Consider the following 21,468-nt stretch of genomic DNA (forward strand, 5'->3'; position numbering starts at 1 on the left):
AGAGAAAAAAAAAAATCACAGAGCATCGAGCAGGAGGTAATTGGTAGCATCACTTTTGGTGACTGATTAGTGCAGTACTGAATAAAAGCTGACCTAGTGTGGGGCAGAGGAGGGAGAGTCTGAGTCAAAATAGCCAAGAGGAAAAGAGTAAAATCCAGGGCTTCAAGTGTATTGTAAATGAGCCTTCTGTGTTAGGACTGACAGAAACAAAAATAGCGGTGACTTAAACAAGTTAGAAATTTCTCTCTTCAGTGAAAATCCAGGTAGGAGGGCTGCGGCTGACCGATGTGGCACTCCATGGTGATGGAGGGCCAGGCAGGTTCCATCCTGTTGCTCTGTCCTGTGCGATCTGCATTCGCACGAGAGCTGCCCCACGTGGTTCTGCCATTCCGGCGTGGCCAGAAGGCTGAAGCACGGGCTGAAGTTAAGCCCACCATCAGCTTATCAGGCGTCCTGGGGCACTGGTTGATTCAGTCTGGAGGAAGGAGGGCCTTTTTCTAATTTACACAAAGGGACCACCTGGATCCAAAGTTGCATAGAGAGGGTGGGCCTTTTTCCAAATTACACACAGCCGTCTGTGGGTGGTGGGCCTGACGGTTCAAAATGGCTTTCCCAGTCCTAGGCCTTTTGTCCACATTCCATTTAGCAGGAAGGAAAAACAAGGAGAAAGACAAACCTCCTCTCTTAAAAGAGTACTTCCTAGCAGCTGACTATGACGATGGCTGTTTTTGTCCCATTCTTCAGAGATTTGTCCACTGCAAGGGAAGCTGAGGAATGTAGCTGTTATTTGGGTGGCTATGTAGACAGCAAAAATTCAAGGAGGGAGGACAGAAAACAAATTTGGGGACAGCTAAACATCTCTGCCGCACCACCATCAACTACAGTAAACCGACTATAGGATGAAGTTAGTGGCTTGAACCTAGTTTGTTAATCTCTAAATAAAAGTTTTTAATGGTGAACCACTTAAATTCCTTCCAGTTTTATAATCCCACTCGATAAGCCTTCAGTTTGGAATAGGAAAGCGGAACGCACATTTCCCAGAGTTAGCTTGTTGAAGTAGTTTCAGGATGAGCATTTAATAAGGACCAACACTCGAAGCCTCAGCCTGTATCAGACACTTCTGAGTGCTTGAGGTTTATTAATTTGTTTAAGTTCTTACAACAGCCCTATGAGATATCGTTAAAATCCCCATTTGATAGATGATAAACTGAGCCACAAGAGGTTAAGGAACTCAACTGAGACACAAAGGTGGTACATGATAAACCCAAGAAATTGACATCTGAGTTAATGCCCTTACTTGGCTACCTGAAATCGCTAAAGTGATTTAAGCTGGTTCTGAGAAACAACCCTGGGGCCTTTGAGGGAATTATTGAGAAAGAGACTCGTCTTGTTACTTAACAAGTAGAATGTAAGCCCTGAAAGGTGGCAGCTGGGAACGACCCCACCAAGCACTGTGAGAGGCCGCTGGGAGTGAGGCCCCGGAGAAGAGTGGAGCTGAGATGGGGAAAGAGATTCTGGTGCTAGCAGGCGTCACTGTGTCTGAAACCAGGTACTCCTAGGTTTTTCACGTATTTAAAACTTTTGTTCTCATCAACTACCTCCCCTCCATCTACCCCACACAACTTTTTTTTTCAAACTGAGCTGAGATTCAGTAGAGTTGTCTTCTAACAACCCAGTAGGCTAATAACCAAGTTCAAACACTTGTGGACCTTCGCCTGCAGAACAGAAGTTGCATCGCTGATGGAGACCCTGGAGGCAGAAAACGGAGTAAGTTCTTAGAAGTACGTAAATTAGGCGACATAACTAACTTTCTGTTTAGTTGAGGGCTATGGGAGACAGACGGCGGTGAGAGAGTTGCTTATTTAAATACGTGGGGTTGGTGGGGGTAGGGAGGAGGGAAGAGGGGCTGAGAAGACTGAAACTTGAGAGGGAGGACCACAGCAGTTGGGCTTAAGGTCTCTTTAATTTGGGTTCAGCGCCCAGCTCCATAGCCTTGGGAAAGTCCGCTTCACTCCTCTAAGACATTTCTTTTGTAAGGCTGGATTAGCACCAGCGTTTATAGATCTTATTTGGGGCTGTGCAGATAATACGATCATACAGGTTAAGGGCTTAGGACAGTACCTGGAACACTAAACACTCAATTGCATGAGCCTTCCTTAGCAGATGTGAGATTATAGAAGCAGTTTGAGGGAAAAAGCCTCAGAAATGTGGGTCAGGGCCGCATTTCAGCATAACAAGAGAGGGCTTGCGGTGGTGGAGTCTAATTAGTTGATAAAATTCCTGAGAGTAAGACAGACCTGGAGAACAAGTTGAGACAAAGAGAGTGGGGTAATCAAGTAAGTTAGTTATTAAATATATAAATATCAAGTTAGTTTGGACCTATATTTGTTTGGCAGTATAAAGTTCTAATGAAGGTCTGGAAACAGAGTGGTGCTGATGGATGGGGATGGCACTTGCGAAGAGGGGAGAAGAAAGTTCGGCTTTTTAATTGCGCATTCCCTAGTGTGGGTGGGGAACGCGCTGAGGAGATTGCAGTGATCTAGGCCTCTTCTCGGTGTGATTTTAGATCTACAGCATTAGGAACATCTGGAAGCTTGGAAGAAACTCAGAATCTCAGGCCCCACCCCAGGCCTCCTGAATTAGAATCTGTATTTTATTAATAAGATCCCTGGATGATCTTATGCACATTAAAATTTGAGAAGAATTGATCTAGGCTAGCGAAAAATGCGTGGATTTTCGTTGTTTAAAATACGGAAGAATGAAGCGATTTGGTTCAAAATCACTGAAACATCTACTGAAATGCTGGGAATACAGTGGTGACAGGTTGCCTGGTTTTCTTCAGGCTCTGTCTCACGATAAGGCATGTGCCTCCCAGTTTTCAGAAATGTAACACTAACCACTGATCTTCATCTGTGTCTATGTTCTTTACTCTTAAAACTTATGCTAAGGAATGATTCTGGCTTCTTCAGTTTTAAGTCTTTAAGTGCTCTTAAAATTTTTAGGTGGATAATAACTCATTGTTTATTCACAGGAGAGTTACATTAGTTATGTATTGCTGTGTAACAAATTACCCCCAAACTAAGCAGCTTAACGCAACAAACTCTTCTTTCACAGTCTGTGGGTCAGGAATCCAGGAGGGGCTTAGTTGAGTGGTTTGGCTCAAGATCTCTCACAAAGTTATGTCAAGCTGTTGGCTGGCGCTTAACTAGTCATCTGAGGCTTAACTAGTGCTGAAGGATCTACTTCAAGCTTGCTCGCATAGGTGTTTGTGGGTCTCAGTTTCTGACGTATGCATGTCTCCATAGACTGTCTGAGTGGCTTTGTGGCAGGGCAGCTGGCTTTCCCAGAATTAGTGAGTCAGGAGAGAGAGAAAGAGACAGAAGGAGACAGAGAGAGGGCACTAAAAATGGAAGTTGGGAGTTATAACCTAACATTGGAAATGATATACCATCACTTCTGCTGTGTTTTGGTCACACAGACCAACCTCAGTACAATATGGGAGGGGCTTACACAAGGGTGTGAATATCAGCAGGTGGAGATCTTCAAGGGGCCACTTGGAGCCTGGCTGCTACAATGGTGGAGGACGTGCTTTCCGATGAGCAATGAAACCCGTCACTCTCTCTAGGTGCAGCTTGTACGGCTGGGAGCATCTTCAGTCTCCATGGAGAGTAGGGAACTGAAGCAATGAGCGACTTGAGATCTCATACCCATGTTTAAACTTCAAGAGCTACTCATCTGAGCGGAAATGGATTTCAGTCCTAATTGGATGGGGAAAAGAGGGGAATTGGAAGCAAAGCACAGCTATTCAGTTGAGACTGCCTTTATTCCAAAAAACTGGAATGCAGAGCACTCTCCGCAGCTCTTTAATTCATAATTGCACCAGAAGTAGGGAAGGACGTTTTTCCTGAAAGCTGACTCCTCTAGGCAGGCCATACCTGCCGGCATCCTGATCTTCCTACATCAAAGTTTGGACTCTTTGGACTAGAGCCAAAGAAGCTATGAATGATGAATATAACCAAATACTGGGGGAATTTTTGCAACTTCTCTTATCAACAGGCCTGCAGATGACAAAATAAGCTTCCATTACTTTGGTACCATTTCCCTCTGAAATGAGACTTCATCCCTCTGCTTTGGGTGACACCATCTGCTTCTTAATCAGCTCTGTGCCTCTTCATGCAATCTCACACTGAACCAGGTGTATGATGAACCCAACCCACTTCACATCCCAACGTCCATAAACTATTAAAGTTGAAAAAAATTGTATAGAAGAGCTATTGTCCATCTCCATGAAATTTTGGCTGGGGGATAGGCACTTTCGGCTCATACATGAAAACTGTTTAAATTTTATTCCTCATTATAAAGGTATTCAGAGGAAAAACAATATTTCAGAGATTTTAGCAGGCAAAATCAGCTACACAGTCTTTTTCTAATTACTGTTGCAGCAACATATCAAGAGTTCTCATTTTTCTTTTGGAAAATAAAGTTATGTTAATCAGAAACAATGACATTTGATCTGCTTTAGATCAAAGGCCCTTCTGTACCGCAGAGGGCCAACTCTGCTCTTGTTAAGACAAAAGACTTGGGTGAAAAGTACAAGGTTAGGGTTTTTGTTTTGTTTCGTTTTTTTAACTTCTTTCTTTGCGGACCATTTCCTTATTGTTTCTTCCAATAAACCTCTCAGTGGTTAGCAAGTTTTGACCAAAATGTCAAGCAAGATCTTTTTCTACTATGGAATGGGAGATTTAAACTTTGAGGAGTTAATCAGACAAGCATCAGATACACATGAACGGCAAATCCCTTCAATGAAAATAAAACCTCTCCTATAATTGGTATATCTCCATGCACCTTTACTCTTTTTTTTTGAAGTATAGTTGATTTGCAATGTTGTGTCATGCCCCTTTACTCTTGGTTTTTATAATTAACTGGAAAATGAAATTTGCTGGCAGACACCATGTATTGCGGGTAGTTTATTAGCTCCATTTTATAGACAAGCACTCAGAAGAAGGGAAGTAAAGAGATTTGCTCAAGGACATGCAACCTGAAGGGTTAGAACCGGGATTTGAACCCTGGCCACCTGGCTTCAGAATCTGAATGCTTAATCACTCTGTTATATTCCTTCTCAAAGTAACCGCTCGATGAATGCTTATGAAATAATTGAATTAATCTGATAATGTGCCACACAGATTCTTTGCAGACAAATGTAAACAAAGGATGGAGATGTTTACAGCGTTCTATAAATATTTCTCCTAGTCAACGCTTCAGCCAATATTTTCACTCGGTTTTCTTTAATTTGAAATAAATTCCGCGACTCCTCTTCTCTCTACACTCGGGATAGCTACTTTTCTTTTCCTTTTGTTTCTGGTGCTCCCTTGCTCTAGGACTGACAGCTCAATTCCCCCTTAAGACCTAGTTCCCATGGACAGTAGACTGCACTGGTTCTCAAAACTTGAGTCTGCGTTAGAATAACCTGAAGGGCCCGTTAGAAAGCATTGCTGGGCTCTGCCCCGGAGTTTCTGATTCGGTAGATCTGAAGTGAGGTCTGAGAATGTGAATTTCTAACAGGTTCCTGGAGACCACACTTTGAAAAATCACAAGTGTAACGTTTAAGAAGAAATATCTCTAAGACCCAGCTTCACTATTCACTAGGCAGGTGATCACTAGGGTCGTTTCATCAAACTTTTGTGCTATAGCTTCCCCATCTACAAAATGGGGATGATAACAAGACCCATCTCATAGGTTTGTCTCCTACTTCAATCAGGTATTGTCCATAAAAACACCTGACACTGCCTGGCATGATCAAGTTTCCAATAAAGGTTAACTATTACTATGAGCTGGCTTTTCGAGACATGCATCCACTTAAATATATATTTAACATTAAAATAATAGCTATTAGCAATAGAAGCGTATTCCTCATGCTTAATACTTCCTTCTCAGCAGGGAGAGCGCCATTACTGCCACTATCTTAGCCTCTCAGCCCAGGGGAGTAAGAGTGATAGATCCTCCTGGTGAGTTGGGAGAGACGTCTGGTCCACTTGAGTAACTGCTCTGCTCTTTTTTAAAACTTGGAACCAGGATGTTCACAGAAACCATCAGTTCTACTGCTCCTAGGAGTAACAATAGAAAGTCATGGCTGTGGTCATCTGCTGCTGCCTGTTTCTGGGGAAAAAAATATGGCGGACTCTGAAAAGCTTACTTGCCGAGATATTTAAGCCACACTCTGCAATATTAAGTGTATTATTAGAATACGTGGCAGATTGATCCATGTTTGCCTTATTTGTCACTTCTTTAGAACTCAGGCTGAGAGAAAGAATGCTATTTTTTGGAACCCTTCAGATCCAATATGAAGTTGAGCCTTGAGCTATGTAGTATTTTGGCCTGGGCAGCTTGCTAAGGTGTATAGAGGTGTGCTTTTATTCAGACTGCACTGGTCTTAATCACGTCTGGGGCATTCGAAAGCTGAGAAAATACTGTTTTGTTTTGTTTTGTTTTTGAAACTATGGCATCACAGAGCCCTCTGGATCAAACCTCTTGCCCCTAGTGGACCCAGGAAGTTATCTCCAGGGGCTGTTGCTGCAGAGGAGCAGCTTTGCCAAGGTAGGAATAAAACTGGATACACAGCTGATAACCTCTTCCTAGGGCCCAGTCAGACTTCTGGTTGACCATGGCCCTATCGGTTAAGCCTAAAGGATTAAGTTAAAATCATACAACACAGGCTTCCTAATACTTAACCTGAGAGTTAAGCAGACTCACCCTCTGAGTCACAGAGAACACTGGACCGCCACAGACCTCCCCACGCAGGGATGCGTTTCTGTGAAATAACAACATAGGAGAACAGAGCCAAGTGTAATCTCGAGAGTACTAACAGAGGGAAGAAAGGCTGAGTTCTTCTTCTAAATTCTAACAAGCTGTGTCACCAATCCTCATGACAGGAAAAGTCAGTGAGAGGATGGAACACTGCCAGGAAGGTTACTCTAACAGACCTCCCTCCACGTGGAAGGAAACATCGAGGGGGGAGAATATGATTTCTTCCCGCAGCCTTCACTGTGTTGTGCTATTAAATAAGACCCACATTTTAACCCTCGCTCCTCATCTTTGACCTTAGGGAGTTGCTCAACCCTCAGACTCACTGTTTCTTCATCTGCCAAATGCTCGTGTCATAGGACTGTTGGGAAAGGGGGAAAAGATGGTAACCATTTATTAAATATTTCTTACATTCCAGGTGCTGTGATGAGAACTTTATACACACTGAGTTGTTAATCCTTCTAATCCTATAAGACTGGTGGTATCAGTCCAATCTTACTGAGGACAAGGTTGAGGCTGAGAAAACTTAAATACCTTGCCCAACTCCTGCATAGTTGTAAGACTCGGATTTGAGCACAGTTCTGTCTGGCAGCAAATTGCTGGACTTCACCATTTGACTCTTTGGACCACTCTGAGCTGGTACTTAAGAAAGCACTTAGCCAATTTCAGTAATTTAAATATTTCAAATGTTTTCCATTAGCCTTCTTTTCTCCAGGTGGAATATTCTCAGTTTTTTCACCTATTCTTTGATGAACTATCATTTCTCCATCCCATATCACTAGATTCACTGTCCTCATGAGGCAGCATAATTGTAATGTCCTGCTTAGAATATCTGGACAGGAACGAGAAGTCACATCCAAACGTGGCTAGGGTTGGAAACTCCATATTCTGCAATGCTTTGCCAGCTCGGCGTGTTTTTTTTTTTCTGCCAGTTTCTGAACCCAGACAAGCTGAAGCTTTGTTATCATCCTACTCAATAGGCTTCAAGGGTCAGACATGCTGAAGCTTGTATTTGAAAGGAGTGTGAGTCAGTGTAGAATCTGACTCCAGCATCTTAAGAAATGTTCGTAAGGAGGACCTTGAAATGGGGGTGTGGTGACATGGCCCCTGACCACTTCACTTGCAAGGAAAAGCTACCATAACCTAAGTGTATTTCAGGTCTTCTGTGACCAGAGAGAGAAAGTGGTCAGTGTTTACTGGCTTGGAAGGACATGGACCCCCTTATCTACACAGCTGGACTGTAAAACAGAATTTCTAAGTCCTGAAGAGCAATGCATGGAGTCCCATCTGTTTATCTAGGATTTACTTTTTGCTGGCTAATGGCCCCTGAGCTGCATGTAGTGATAAGATTAACTAAAAGAGCCAGACATTGTTATTTTTTCAGATGTTAGAGCTTTTCGGGTTCTAAATGAACAGGGTGTTGCTAATGTTACTACCTTTTACTACCTTACTTTTCTACTTTCGGCCAAAACAAAATGAAAAGATGTTTTCTATTTCTGTAAGAATGATTTTCTCCAGTAACAGTTGTGAGAAAAAATTATGTGTGATAACAGCCACCTAGTATATTTTTATATTAAAATGTCATTCGAAACAGTTTGTAGCTGGGGGAGGGAAATGGCTCAGTGGTAAAGCACATGCTTAGCATGCATGAGGTCCTGGGTTCAATCCCCAGTACCTCCATTAAAAGAGAAAAAAGTTTGTAGTAGGTGACAATATAAATAGAGGGACTGAAAATGATGAGTTTTATTGAAGTAATTGGTTGAATGCTAAAGCAAAGGCAGCTCCTTTTTGAAAGATCTTGCTTTAAAACGTGCCTTTCCAGAGAGATTTGCCTTGAGCTCCCCAACTAAAGGAACATGCCAGGCACTCCTGGCTAGCTATTCAGTTTTATTTTCTTCATTCGAGTTTCTATCTGCTATTTCCTTGTTTGTATTTGCTGAGTGTCTCTCTCTCTCCTCCTCTGGAATGCAAATTCCAGACTGGATTTTACTATCACTGCGCATAGGACACGGCACAGAGCAAGCACACAGCATTTGTTGAATGAATAATTCCATTTTGAAAACGTTACATTGTTAACCGTTTACGCTAGGCTAGCCCACCAGTTTGTGTTCTTTTGATTTGTTTTTTGTTTTTGCTGTTGTTCAGTCCGCCAGCAGTGTGTTCTGTCCTCTCTCCTCCTCAGTGTAGATGTATTTGTTTGTGGATGTGATTCCAGTCGTTCTGAGTTACTGCGTTAGAACGGAGAGCATTTATCACACTTAACAGAACAGTGTTTGGTGTGAGGTGTATTATAACTGGGTTTTGCAAATAGCGCTTATGGATTTTTAAAGAAATAAATCAGTGTGTTTTTTTTTTCCCCCTTAAAGCGACACTCACTGACTTGTGTTTTCTTGAGTGGTAGAGAAAGGCATGGGCTGCCAGGACTCATTTCGAATTCTGGGCACCCAAAAGCAAGTGTGGTGACAAGAGAGACTGAGATCCCTTGCTCCAGAAGGAAGTTTATTTTATTTTATTATTTTGGGGGGTGGAGGGAGGTAATTAGGTTTATTTATTTATTTTTTAGCGGTACCGGGGATTGAACCCAGGACCTCATGCCTGCTAAACGTGCGTTCTACCCCTGAGCTATCCTCTCCCCATCAGAGGTAACTTTTGTATCAGCTGCCTGGGCTAAGAGGTGTGAGATTAAGAGGAGTGAGATTATGTTTTAGCCCTTGTTTCAGTTGAAGACAAACCAAGTGTAGACCGCATAGTAGGACCCCGCTGGATGCCTGTTAACTAGGTTAGGTGGAAGCATGTGATTGCATCTGATGGATGGGTGGGAAGCTCAGTGCCAGATACCCTGGGGGAGGTCAGCTGATACGGGTTAATCTGAGCAATAATGCCGGGCCTCCGACTACTTCTTGATGGTTTCATTTTACAACATGTATGGGCAGAGCAGGAGTCACTATCAAAGCTGGGAGGGTCTGGCACTAGGTGCTTAGAAAAATCATTGCATTGTTTATGTTTTAGGGGGTGGCGACTGAAGGGGAACAGTGTATTTCTTTGTGCCCTGGGAGTCACATGTCTTTATCCTTTGGCCTTGATTTGGTCATAAAATATGTTTTCTTTAAAGGAAGAATTTATAGAAAAATATGTTCATGTTGAATAATTTTAGGATTGATTTGTTATTTATACATTTCTTTCTAATTGTGTTATTTTTTTCTTTTTACATTGCAAAAGAAATAGATCCTGGCTATGAAATCCAAACTATCACTGGGGACAATGAACGTTACCAAGTCATATGTCATGACAAAATGGTTTATCAGTCACAGTTAAAATAATCCAGGGGTTGGTAAACATATTCTGACTTGTTCTTGTGAAAGATTCACTTCTTCTCTTTAGTTCTCTTTGGGGTGAGGGGGGAGAAAGGTAATTGGGTTTACTTATTTATTTACTTTTAAGTTTTTTTAGAAGAGGTACTGGGGATTGAACCCAAGACCTTGTGCATGCTAAGCATGTGCTCTACCACATTGAGCTATACCTTCCCTGCTATTTCCAAAGTCCAAAATACTTAAAACATTGAAGTGCAAATACTTAAGTAGCATATGTACTTACACATCAAAAATCAAAAGCATTTAGGAGACCAGATATTTGCCTATGGGCTCAATAAAAGACATGAAGATATTTTGTTTTATAGTCACACATTTTATTACAAATTTCTTTTATGTTGTACCCAATAGAAAAGCAAGTTTGGAATCTATTTACAAGTACTATACATTTACATATATTACATACAGGTAATGATTTAAAGAAAATGGGCAGAGAAACACAATATATATGGAAGAATATGCCACTGTACATGGTTTATTATCATGGTCTTTAGTGTTACTGAATCTTTACTGTGGTAATAAATACAGTTCTATATTTACACATCTTATAAAACATCTCATAAATGTATTTTTTTTCAATTCCAAGTTAAAACATCTGATCAAAATAAACATGCTTATATAAAAATAAATCTACCTAACAGTCTTTTGGTTCGGATGTATTGAAGCTAATGCAGTATAATAGAAGTTATGAATTTATCCTTTGACCTTTAGTATTTAATAATTTCTCCTCTTAAAATATCTAACACACGTATTAAATATGGAATAGGCAGAGAAGTCATCTTGACATCAAGTGGGTTGATCCAAAGACAACAGAGCTAAAACCAAGCTAAATAAACAGGATAATATGTCACCAAGTTTCTGCTGAGTCAAAGTGGTTTCAGACATCCATTTCTAGAGCTACTAACGAGCTACATGGGAGAAGTTATATCAGTGGATTTAATTTCTGTTGAGTCTGCATTTGATTATTACCTGATGATGCACATTGGTTTGAATCAACTGATAAAACCTCCTGCGAAACGTGTGCACTCGCCCAGGGGAAAAAAAATCCCAGGTTGCTTACCATCTCTTCTAAGTATGTCCATTGCCGGCAATGGACTTTTCTTCTGACCTCTGGACACCAAGGAATTAAAAATGAATTAGACAAGGCAAACCTCACCTGTACACGATTGCCTTCATGGCAATTGAAGAATTTAAGTTCATTTTCCTTTCAAAATATGTGTAAGCAGTTTTCTTCCACTGAGGCTGGAACCATCTAGTGCTGACACATAAACTCTAGCATCTCTAAAAATGAAGTGGATGTGAATGAATGAATAGTGCCTTATGTTATCCATTCACGGGGGGACTGGTGGCCAGGAAGGACCCTTTCTGAGGAAAGGAGTACTGAAACATCTCCACATGTTCATTAAAGTCAAATCCTATTGGTCACAACCATTACTTAGTAATATATGCCATTAAAAACCCTTATTTTCTTAATACCTCCAACCATCTTTTAAGGGGTTTTTGGGTTTTGTAAGCAAGGGTCCCCACCCCCCACAACCACCAGCAAATGACTAAATTGGTGAGTTGAAAAAGAATTCAAACTGAAATCACGGAGAATCTTTTTTGAACATTTCAATCCATTTAAAAAATATATTTTAGGCTTACCTGAATCATGTGACCGATCTACTGTAGCTGAACAAACTACATAAGCAGCATTTAGACTTATTTTTCACTCTCCAGTATCAATAATTCTCAGGGTTTTTTTTTTGACACAGAGATTTAAAAAAAAAATCAAGTTTCAACTCAGCACTTTTTTACTTACTACTGTGATGTACTCAATCTCACATTTTTGGGTTTTCGATATTTGAAAACTTTTTCTCTTATGTATGAATTAGAGACATGGGACAAATGCCACAGATGAAAGATGACAGCTTTCTGTCACTGGATAAGCTGGTGGTGACCCGGAACTGGAAGGCAGGTCGTAGGCGATGCTGGCACTGGTGAAGCTTACCAAGGCCTGGGTTGAGTCGCAGGACTGTTTCTCAACATCATCAGAGTTAACAGACACCAGGCTGGTGTGTTTGGACCTCGTCCAGAAGTGGGTTTGCTTTCCCAGGCTCCCCAGATCCTCCTTAAAATGGGGATTGAGGAGGATGTAGAGAAGGGGGTTAAGACATGCGGGAAGGGGCACGATGACCAGAAGGATAAACTTAACTACTTCCGGGCTGATGAACGTGAGGTTCAGCAAAGAAGCGAAGGACAAGAACGCCACGGGGCAGTAAAGGATACAGTTGGTGAAGAGCAGCAGAGCGATGTGCTTCACCATAGAACAGTCCCACATGTTCTCCAGGTCTCCCTTTTCCAGACTGCAGTAGAGCTTGGTGTAGGCGATGGTCATCACGAGGAAGCAAAGGGAATTGAGCAGGACGAGCGCCACCATGTAGCCCGCGGCGCTGGGCTCCCCGAAGGGCAGCGGCAGGCAGAGCGGGGAGGCGCTGTACTCGCGGCCGCCCAGCAGCGGCACGGCGGCCACGGCCACGGCCAGCAGGGCGCACAGCGCGAGGGCCGCTCTCAGACTGGGGAAGGGGCTCTTCGTGTCGAATCTGGCGGCGCATCCCGCAGAGAACCCACGCTCCAGGGCCGCCAGAGTCAGCAGGAAAACAGAGCATTCCGAAGCGAAAACGGACAGAAACCCGACGACTTGACAGCCGACCCCCTGCTCCCACCACGCCCCGTGCCGCGCAAAGCTGCCGAAGGTCAAGGCGTCCACGCCCGCCAGCACCGCGCTGGAGACCCCCATGAGCATGTTGGCCGCGGCGAGCAACCCGATTAACAGTTTTATGGGGGAGATGTACGCGGGGGCCCTGAACACCGTGCACGTCACCAGGGCATTGCAGGTAAGCGCCAAAACCGCTATGGTCCACACTCCAATTCGGATCAGCCAGCTCCCGAACAGGTATTCGCAGAGTTTGAAGGGGCCTAGAAGTCCAGGGAGGAAAAAGACTGGGCATCAAATTAGGGTCGACAGCTTTTGCAAATTACCTTTTTGTTTCTCTCATTAGGACACCAAGGGGTAGAGAGGCCGTACCAACACACCTTTTATTAAACTACTATTTAATGTAAAGGTGAGCAGACCAGGAGTTCAGGGTTTCAAGCTATACCCGGGGAAATGACACGGAGAGTTTCAGTCACTTGCTTCTGGTCTCCCAAATACAGCAGTGTCGGGGCCAGGTAAAAAGCCACATCTCTTGGGCTTTTTATTATATTTTTCCAGAATGCTTCAAAAAGGTTCTGTAAACAGGGAAGGAGAATCCTGGGGAAATACTCCATAATATTAGAAAAGGATGTACGAGTCGTATGGAGGTGCAGTTCATGAAAATCTCGTTTTAGGTTTAGACTGGCATCTGACGTTTGGGAGCAAGGAATAATCGAACTGTTGAAAATAAAATAGTAACCCTCTCCAGATGTCTTTTTTTCTTTTTCCCCTCAACTGGCCTATCGTATTTCTGGGAATGGGACAAACAATTAAGTGAATAATCTATACAGATATTTTTTACTTATCTGTAAAGCCATTATTTGCTTTAACCAAATAGCTACGTAGGGAAGACTTAAAAAAATGTCACTGTCAACAATCGGTGATTACGTGAAGAAAGACTGCTGCCTACCAGTTCAGGCTAAATTGCTAATGTCATTTAAAAATTACATATACTTCTAACTACGTGATTGGTTCTTTAATTTCCATTAACCTGAATCAACAGTCTCCCACAAAAATCCTACTTATGAATAAAGACCAACTCCAGGGAACAAACACTTGTATTTTAAAGGTCCCCCTGGGGGGATACTGATGAGCTGCAAGGTGGCGCAGACTGTGCTGTGAAGTGTAGCAACGCCGTCCTGGGTGGCCCCCAGACTTAAGGGAGGGTGCTGCTGCTGGGGCTGTTCTGATGCCTTTCTCACCTGGGGAAGGTGAGCACTGCACGGAATGGAGGGCTTTCAGGTCTTCCTCAAAGTCAAGCAGGAAATCTTCAAGATCACGCTCATCTGTAGGAGTGAGAAGTTCTGGAATGATTAGTTCTGTCTCTCTTTTCAGGGACCAGCTCCCAGGCAGGAGAGTCCTGGACTGCCCCGGAGACACGAAGTGTCACGAAGCAGGCTGAGGGTCAGATGCTCTGCTTTTCCCCTGGGCTGTCACTTTCTTGTCTGTTGTAGAGTTGCTTTGGATGTTCTACTCAGGCTGCTGTACGACCTAGTGCCCCAGCAGAACTGGGGGTAAGGGACAGTGACTTGGGCTCCCGGTCATAGTATCTAAGCTCTCGCATCCTGTTCTTGTTCCCTGGGGCTCATGATGGCCTCAAATTTGTCCTGACCCAACTTAGAGAGTGTAGGCCTCTCCATTCAGTGGAATAACCACTTCATCCAGTTTTCTAACACTTTGTGGCTAGACTGCAAATGTTCTGGGCTGTGTTCTCAGAGTGCAAGAGGGAGAATCAGTGTCAATCTTCTCTGAGGAATTCTGCTTAACAGAGGACAAATCAAGTAACTGCTTCGTGCTTGGATTAGCCTTCTGTGAAACAGGAATTCTGTGATCTAGCACACTTTCCCAAAGATGCTGATTTAATTGGCCAGGTATGTGGCTTGGGCATCACTGTTTTTCAAAAGTTTCTATGTGATTCCAATATGCGCCCCAGGGTTGAGAATCACTGCCTTGAAGGTTCTCTTGTTCATTGTGAGCCTCTAGGGCCTAGAACAGTGCCTGACACTTAGTAGACACTGGAATTTTTTGGGGAGAGGTGTGTGTGATAAATAAATGCAGTAGAAATTAGGGTGGGTGAGGCAGGAGGAACAAAAATGAAATCAAGAACAAGAGTAGGACACATGCTGTAGCCTAAAGCCAAAAGGCCAAAGGCCATAATACCAGCTCCTTAATCAGATATGTGTACAGGAAGAAAAGTCAAGATAATGTGCAGACAGTCTGAATCATACTTGCTTGGGAATCAACAAATCATTAACACCCAAAGGAAGACAAGCCAGTCTGTTTAGACTCTGTGCAAACTTGCAGGGTTGGCAGGGAGAGCAGAGTGGGGCTGCCCAGAGCACCTCCTCATTACCACAGGTGTGGTTTGAGGTGCACTGCTGTGTTTTTAAGTCAGGTCTTACTTCAAGGAAAGCCAAGTGCTTTACAGACATTATCTCATTTCACTGTCCTGACAGACAACCCTGTGAGGGGCAGGAGGGAAAATGTTTTAGGATTAGTTGGATAAGAAGGTGGATTCTTAAGCCCTCCTGCTGAAATATGGAGGCATCTAAAATTGCCGATGGCCTCCACTCCCCCTGGGCTGCAAGAATAAAAACAGATTTTATCTTTGGGAGAAAAAAGTTCAGATGCGTGTTTGAAAAAGTTATTCACAGGGATGAAGCCCTCTTAAACAATTACGAGAATATTGATCATCAATATTAATATTTATCTCTGAGGTCAGTATATACTAAAAGGGATTTAATTATAAATATAACTATTAAAAATTCACTTACAGAAAAGATGAAGTTTTAGAATGAACCCTAAAGGAGCTTTCTCTTTCTCTGGGAGACTTTAAAAAGTGGGTTTGATTCTCAGCTTGCTGGCATGATTACTTGGGGGCCGGTCTGGAGTTCAGATGATCTGTCTGATGACTTTTCAAGACCCCTTGAGACACAATTTCATCCCAGTGACATAGCAGGTCTTACCTTGAACTTGAAACATCCCAGCATCTTTCTTATGAAGGTCATCTGCACTGCTGTTGTCACCTCTATTCCACTGATTAGAAATTTTATAGACACTTTCACACACTCCAAATGTGCAGCACTGATACGCATAGGGCACTTCTACAACCCTTTAAGTGAACAAAACCAAACAAAAACACACACTTAAAGAAACAGATGATTAAATATAGTGTTCGCTTTCTTGTGCTCAGTAATTCTGCCTGTGGATTTTAGCCTAAATAAATAATCTAAAATATTAACTATGTGCCTAAAGATGTTGATCACAGTGCTATTCATAATAACGATGGAGTTATTAAGAATTATTGCTATGAAATGTTGATAGTTGCTGTGGTTGAGTGAGAGGTGTATTATTTCCTCTACTTTTGTGTTTGGAAATTTCCATAGTAAGAACATGAAAAAAAATGACTGTTAGGAAAATTGTGGCACCATTAAAAAGTGCTTATGATATGACATAATGTTAGGTAACGAAATCATGATGTAAGTTTGTATACGAACTGTGAATCTAACAATTAAAAATACATTGGAGACAAAATCTGGAAGGAAGGAACATAAAAAGTTGTTTAGGGGGTACTTTTAGCCTTTTTTCCTCTTCTATTTTCTGGGCTCTCTCTTGGGGCTATGGTTTTAAAAGAGCATAAAAAGTATGGTCGTTTAAAAAAATATAATATACATATAAGATCTCTCAAGGGACTTCTTTATCGATAATAAGCGTAACTGGTTTTAAAGAGCATTACTTCCTCAAACAAATATTAATTTCGTCCATTTTATTAGAACATACATATAACCTAGATGAATTTAAAAATGTAAACAGGAGTATAATTATGTTACAATGTTATTTAATTACATGTCCTAGTTTGTAGCCCATGGATCAATGGTTTTCAAACTCTTTCCATGAACTCTATGGTTCCAGGAGGCATCTTTGAGAAAGAAAGGAAGCGTGGTCAGAAAGACACGGTCTCCCACTCCAGGGCTTGTCCTAACAGCATCCCAGGGGTGGAGGACTCCAAGGCATGAAATGCAATTCAAAAGAGTCCCATAAATTTTGAAAACCACTATAACACGTCTATTATTTCACATGACCACAAATGTATCTTATTAGCTTTAATGACAAACTCACTTGAGTTCTGGAAAGTTTTCAGATGATATCAAGCTCTGTAAGGCATGATTTCCTGTTAATTTTAAGTGAGTTAAACCATGTAACCCAGTTACAGGGAAAGACGACAGGCGGTTGGACGACAGGTCCCTGCAAAACATCAAACAGCAACTGGCTTTTAGTCTGCGTTAGCATAAGATGCTGATGTTAAAAAAAAAGCAGCCTAAAGTTATTAAACGGCTCCATAAAAACTTCTAAGTAGGGTCCTTACTCTTAATGGTAAGAGGAACCATTTTAGTTCTTGACAACTTTTCTACTTTACAGTCAGAATTGCAGGACGAAAAATGTTTTAATCACAGCTAAAGTCTAATTTCTATGTTCAGCTCAGCTTTGCCAGGTGGGGACATCTAAAGTCCAGTGTGAGGTGTGGCATCTAATTTGAGAAGAGATGCTGACTGGATCCAGTTAGGGGTGAGGGGAAAACACTGTTGGGGGTTTAGTTCCTTCCTTCTCCCCTTAACTTCTGTCTGACCTGTTCTTTCTTTCTGATACCTGGGAGATGGGGACAGGATGGAGCAAGAGGTGGAAAGGGAGGGAAAGAATGGATGGGAAGCTTCCCTATTAGTCAAGATGGCGAACTATCAAATGAAAGCGCTTTAGAACTGTACTGACATCTTATTCCGTTCCACCTGACAGCTCAGCGAAAATGGAAAATTTCACCTCAGTAACCAGAACCAGCTGTCACCTGGCTCTTCAGTTATCCATGCAAGGGCCCACATGACCTCTGGTTTGATCCAGCTCTAGTGTGGAGGACGCTGAGGGCTGGGCATTCTGTGCTCTGGGGGCCTCTTTAGCAAAACCAGCATTTTTGATGAGTAAGGTGGTGCCCAATTACTGACAGCCACGCCACAAACAAGTTGCGAAATACTCACAGCTTTCTTAGAGATGGCAAAGTGGAAAATGCACTGGGGTGAATAATGGCAATTTTGTTCCAAGCTAAATTCCTATAAAAAGAGAAAAAAGCAAGTGAGAGGATGATGTAAAAGAAGACTGTGTGAAGTTTTACCCAACAAAACTTAATTTCCATTCTGGACAGGAACAATTAACTTATCAAATCATCTTTCAGATGCAGATATGAATAGTATAAAATGATTAAGATAGAGAATTTCAAAACGACCTTGTTTAAATCAATCAAGAAAAATCACTGGGGTGGATATTTAATTTTTACTCTCTTCTTGCTAAAAAGTTGACTTTAGCATGGTTGTAACATTTTATTAGGGCATTTCTAAGGTGAGTGGGGGTCGGGGAGTGGGAAGAGACAGGAACTTCTGAGGCTCTTCCTCTGACAAGCAAGTAAATGTTAAGTTATAACATATCCCTGGATATGTAATGAAACTCAAAAAATTTGTGTATATTGTCCATGTATGTTAGACCTTAAGAGAAACACAGAGACACTTTCAAAAAAATTCACAGTAAAGAGGACAGACATTTAAATTCTTGACTGGGAAATGGAGAAAAGATGGGCTAGCGTATGTTGGAAATAAAATCTTTTGATCCCAAAGAAAATCTACAATTCACCGAGAAATAAAATTCCCTTACCCCCTCCCCTCCCCAGACCTATATATAATGAAATGTAGATAATTGCACAGGAATATAAGAACTTCCCCATTTTACAAAAAGAGCAATGAACTTACAGTTTGTCTTTTTAAAACGCCTAACTCATAAAGGGAACTAAAGTGTAGACATTTGAGGAAACTGAAAGTGATCACCGTCAACTTTTCTCTAGCGCAGATAATTCATCCATGATATTGGGCCCCCTGAGTTACCTTGGATAAATAGTATTCACAGAATATTTATATCCTCACTGGAAAGGCCCCTTAAACTGGAGGAAACTGGAAGGCTTTTTATGTTGCCCCTTTCAGTAATCGCAAAACAAAAATCCAGCTAACAAGGGGACGGAGAGGCACGGACGGAGTGGGAAAGCTACGAATGGGTAATTGACTAGGAGACTGTCTTCTGTTGAGCTGCTGATCAACCCTGCGTCCAGTGAGCGAGGCGAGCCCTGCCATCTGGCAGTATCTCTGGCGCTCTAAGTAGAACACGGGTGCCCTGGTGAGCTTGATGGAGCAGAACATCAGGAAGGCAGGCCATGTTCTGACCTCGGGCTCTATAGCGATTTGACTGGGTTTTAAGTAAATATGGGAGAGGGTAGGGTGTAGTTCAAGTGGTAGAGCGCATGCTTAGTATGCACAAGGTCCTGGATTCAATCCTCCGTACCTCCTCTAAAAAAAAAAAACCTAATTACCCCCGCCCCCTCCCACCAAATAAAATTAAAAAGTTAAAAATTAAAAATAAGTAAGTGTGGGAGAATGTATATGCTCAGAGGGCTGTAACTGCATTCTTATTTGTGAACCTGTGTGCTGGAATCCTCCCAGCTGCCCTGGGGGAGCCAGTTCCACTGCCCTGCGGGTGCAGGTGTGGGTGCGCGGGGCTGACCCTGCAGGGCGCCCTGTGGTTCTCTGCTGGATTCCCCATGGAAGCCCTCCTGCAGAGAGAGAGGCTGGGCGCTTGTGGTCTGCTCCTCCGTTTTGGAATCTTGTTTCTGGTGGCATCTGCCCACTTTCTCCCCTACGGACGTCCCTTCTCTGTGCCTCTGCTCTTCCTGGGATGTGGAAACACCACTCGTTCCTCCCTGTCTTGATCAGCTGCTGGTTTCTGCATGCCCATCCCTTGCTTGCCAACACCTGTGTCGGTGTCCCTTCATTTAAACCATCTGGGGTGAATTCTGATTTCTGTGAGAACCCTCACTTACATACCCTGGAAGGATATGTACTTGTTCAAATGATGATAACAACAACTTCAATAATGAGACAATTGCATATTTACTACGTGCCAGGTATGGTTATGAGTTTTTTTTTTTAACACGTTTTTCCATAACCCTCAACACAACCCTAAGAAGTAGGAATTAGCATAGTCCCACTTTATTGGTGAGGAACGAAGCACAGAGTGTTAAGTGACTTGCTGCAAGTCACAGAGTGATCTCAGGAGCTGAGATTCAAACCCACGCAGGTTGACTTCAGAGTCCCTGATCTTTTGCACAGAACGTGCTTGTAATTCTTAAGGTAAATAATGAGAGAGCCACTGCACTAGACCCTGGGGATTAGGAGATGAAAAAGTTCTTGTCATTTTCAGGTAGGCGGTGGTCTACCCGACGGCAGTGCTGAGTGGTGAGTCCTCTCGCAGAGAAAGTGCAAAGCACATCAGAGTTGAGTGGGCTGAAATACAGGAGATTTCATTCCTATGGGGTGGACCAGGGCAAGTTAAGAGTGGGAAGGAGCCCAGTGGGTGACAGGACCAGAAGAAACCATGGCGCGTATGTCGGGACTGGGAACTGGTGGGAGAGAGATAAGGGTGTTCCAGATGGGATAAGATTTTGAAGGGCAGTGCTGGGAGTTTGTTTGGTTTTGGTCTTGAAGACAATAGGGGAATAACAGAAGATTTTTGAAGCAGGGAAGTAACATGATTCAATTGCTACTTCAGAAAGATTCTCTTTGGAGAATGAGATAAATAGGTAGAGACTGATGCTGGAAAGGCTGGTTAGGAGGCTGGTGATGGTGATCCAGGTGAGTGATCCCACGGGTCTCTGGTGAAGAATATTTAAATCCTACTCTCCAAGCAAATTTCAATGACACAAGGCAGTGTTACCAAATATATCAACGTTTTAAAAAAGAACTAACTTTTGGAAACAGCCAGAATGGCAACCTGGTGAATAAGGCAGGCAATAAAATTAGGTAATGTATTTTTTTTGTTTTTTACAAAACAAAAATTTTTTTTTGTTTTAAAATTTTGTTTTAAAAAAATGTTTTTTACATTTATTTTAAAAAGTGAAAGAACTTCATAAGCTGATTTTAGACCAAAAGTAAGGAAAGAGCAACACAATTGAATTCAGATCATGATGGTTTTCAAAGTAAATTTCTGGGAGAAAGCGATTCTCAAAGGTGAATTTAAAATGTTTTGGGAAATGGTATTATTTTCCGAGGCTATAGTCTCTTAAATATTAAGAAAAACTTCAGGAAAGAAAGGCTTTTTTAACACTATACTGCAGTTTTAGCACTACATACTGCTATTCACCAAAATTACATTGCAGTCCAGTTTCAGGATGGAAAAGTTTTAACTGTCACCAAGAAAAATTTGTTACCCATTTTTTTTTAAATTTATGGTATTTTTCAACCATAAAGTGGAATTTAATATTTACCAGTCTTAGTCATCTGAACAACAGAAGCATTTTCCAGGACAATTGGGCTCCAACCTTAGTTTACGTGTTAAAATGTGGCTTCTCAGGCCCCACTCCAGAGACTAACGAGGTAGGTGAGAACCTGGGCCCGGCACTTTTTAGTCCCCTCCAGTGTGACGCCAAAGCACTTAGGGACACACATTGAAAAACTGACCGGGAAAGAAAAGCAGGCGGGA

At 42.3% G+C, this 21,468-nt stretch overlaps 1 protein-coding gene across 2 annotated transcripts in view; it reads right to left on the reverse strand.

The window, feature by feature from the left end:
* Positions 1–11,966: 11,966 nt before the first annotated feature.
* Positions 11,967–21,468, reverse strand: part of LGR5 (leucine rich repeat containing G protein-coupled receptor 5) — a 110,203-nt gene continuing 100,701 nt past the window's right edge. For both annotated transcript variants that reach the window (XM_072973396.1, XM_072973397.1), the window contains exons 14-18: positions 17,931–18,002; positions 17,023–17,148; positions 15,870–16,015; positions 14,106–14,189; positions 11,967–13,127 (exon numbers count right to left, since the gene is read on the reverse strand). In XM_072973396.1, the coding sequence (XP_072829497.1) occupies positions 12,040–13,127; positions 14,106–14,189; positions 15,870–16,015; positions 17,023–17,148; positions 17,931–18,002 (1,516 nt within the window). In that variant the 3' untranslated portion in view covers positions 11,967–12,039. The remainder of the gene's footprint in view (positions 13,128–14,105; positions 14,190–15,869; positions 16,016–17,022; positions 17,149–17,930; positions 18,003–21,468) is intronic.

This window comes from Vicugna pacos, chromosome 12 (assembly GCF_048564905.1).
Source record: "Vicugna pacos chromosome 12, VicPac4, whole genome shotgun sequence".
NCBI classification, from domain to species: Eukaryota; Metazoa; Chordata; class Mammalia; order Artiodactyla; family Camelidae; genus Vicugna; species Vicugna pacos.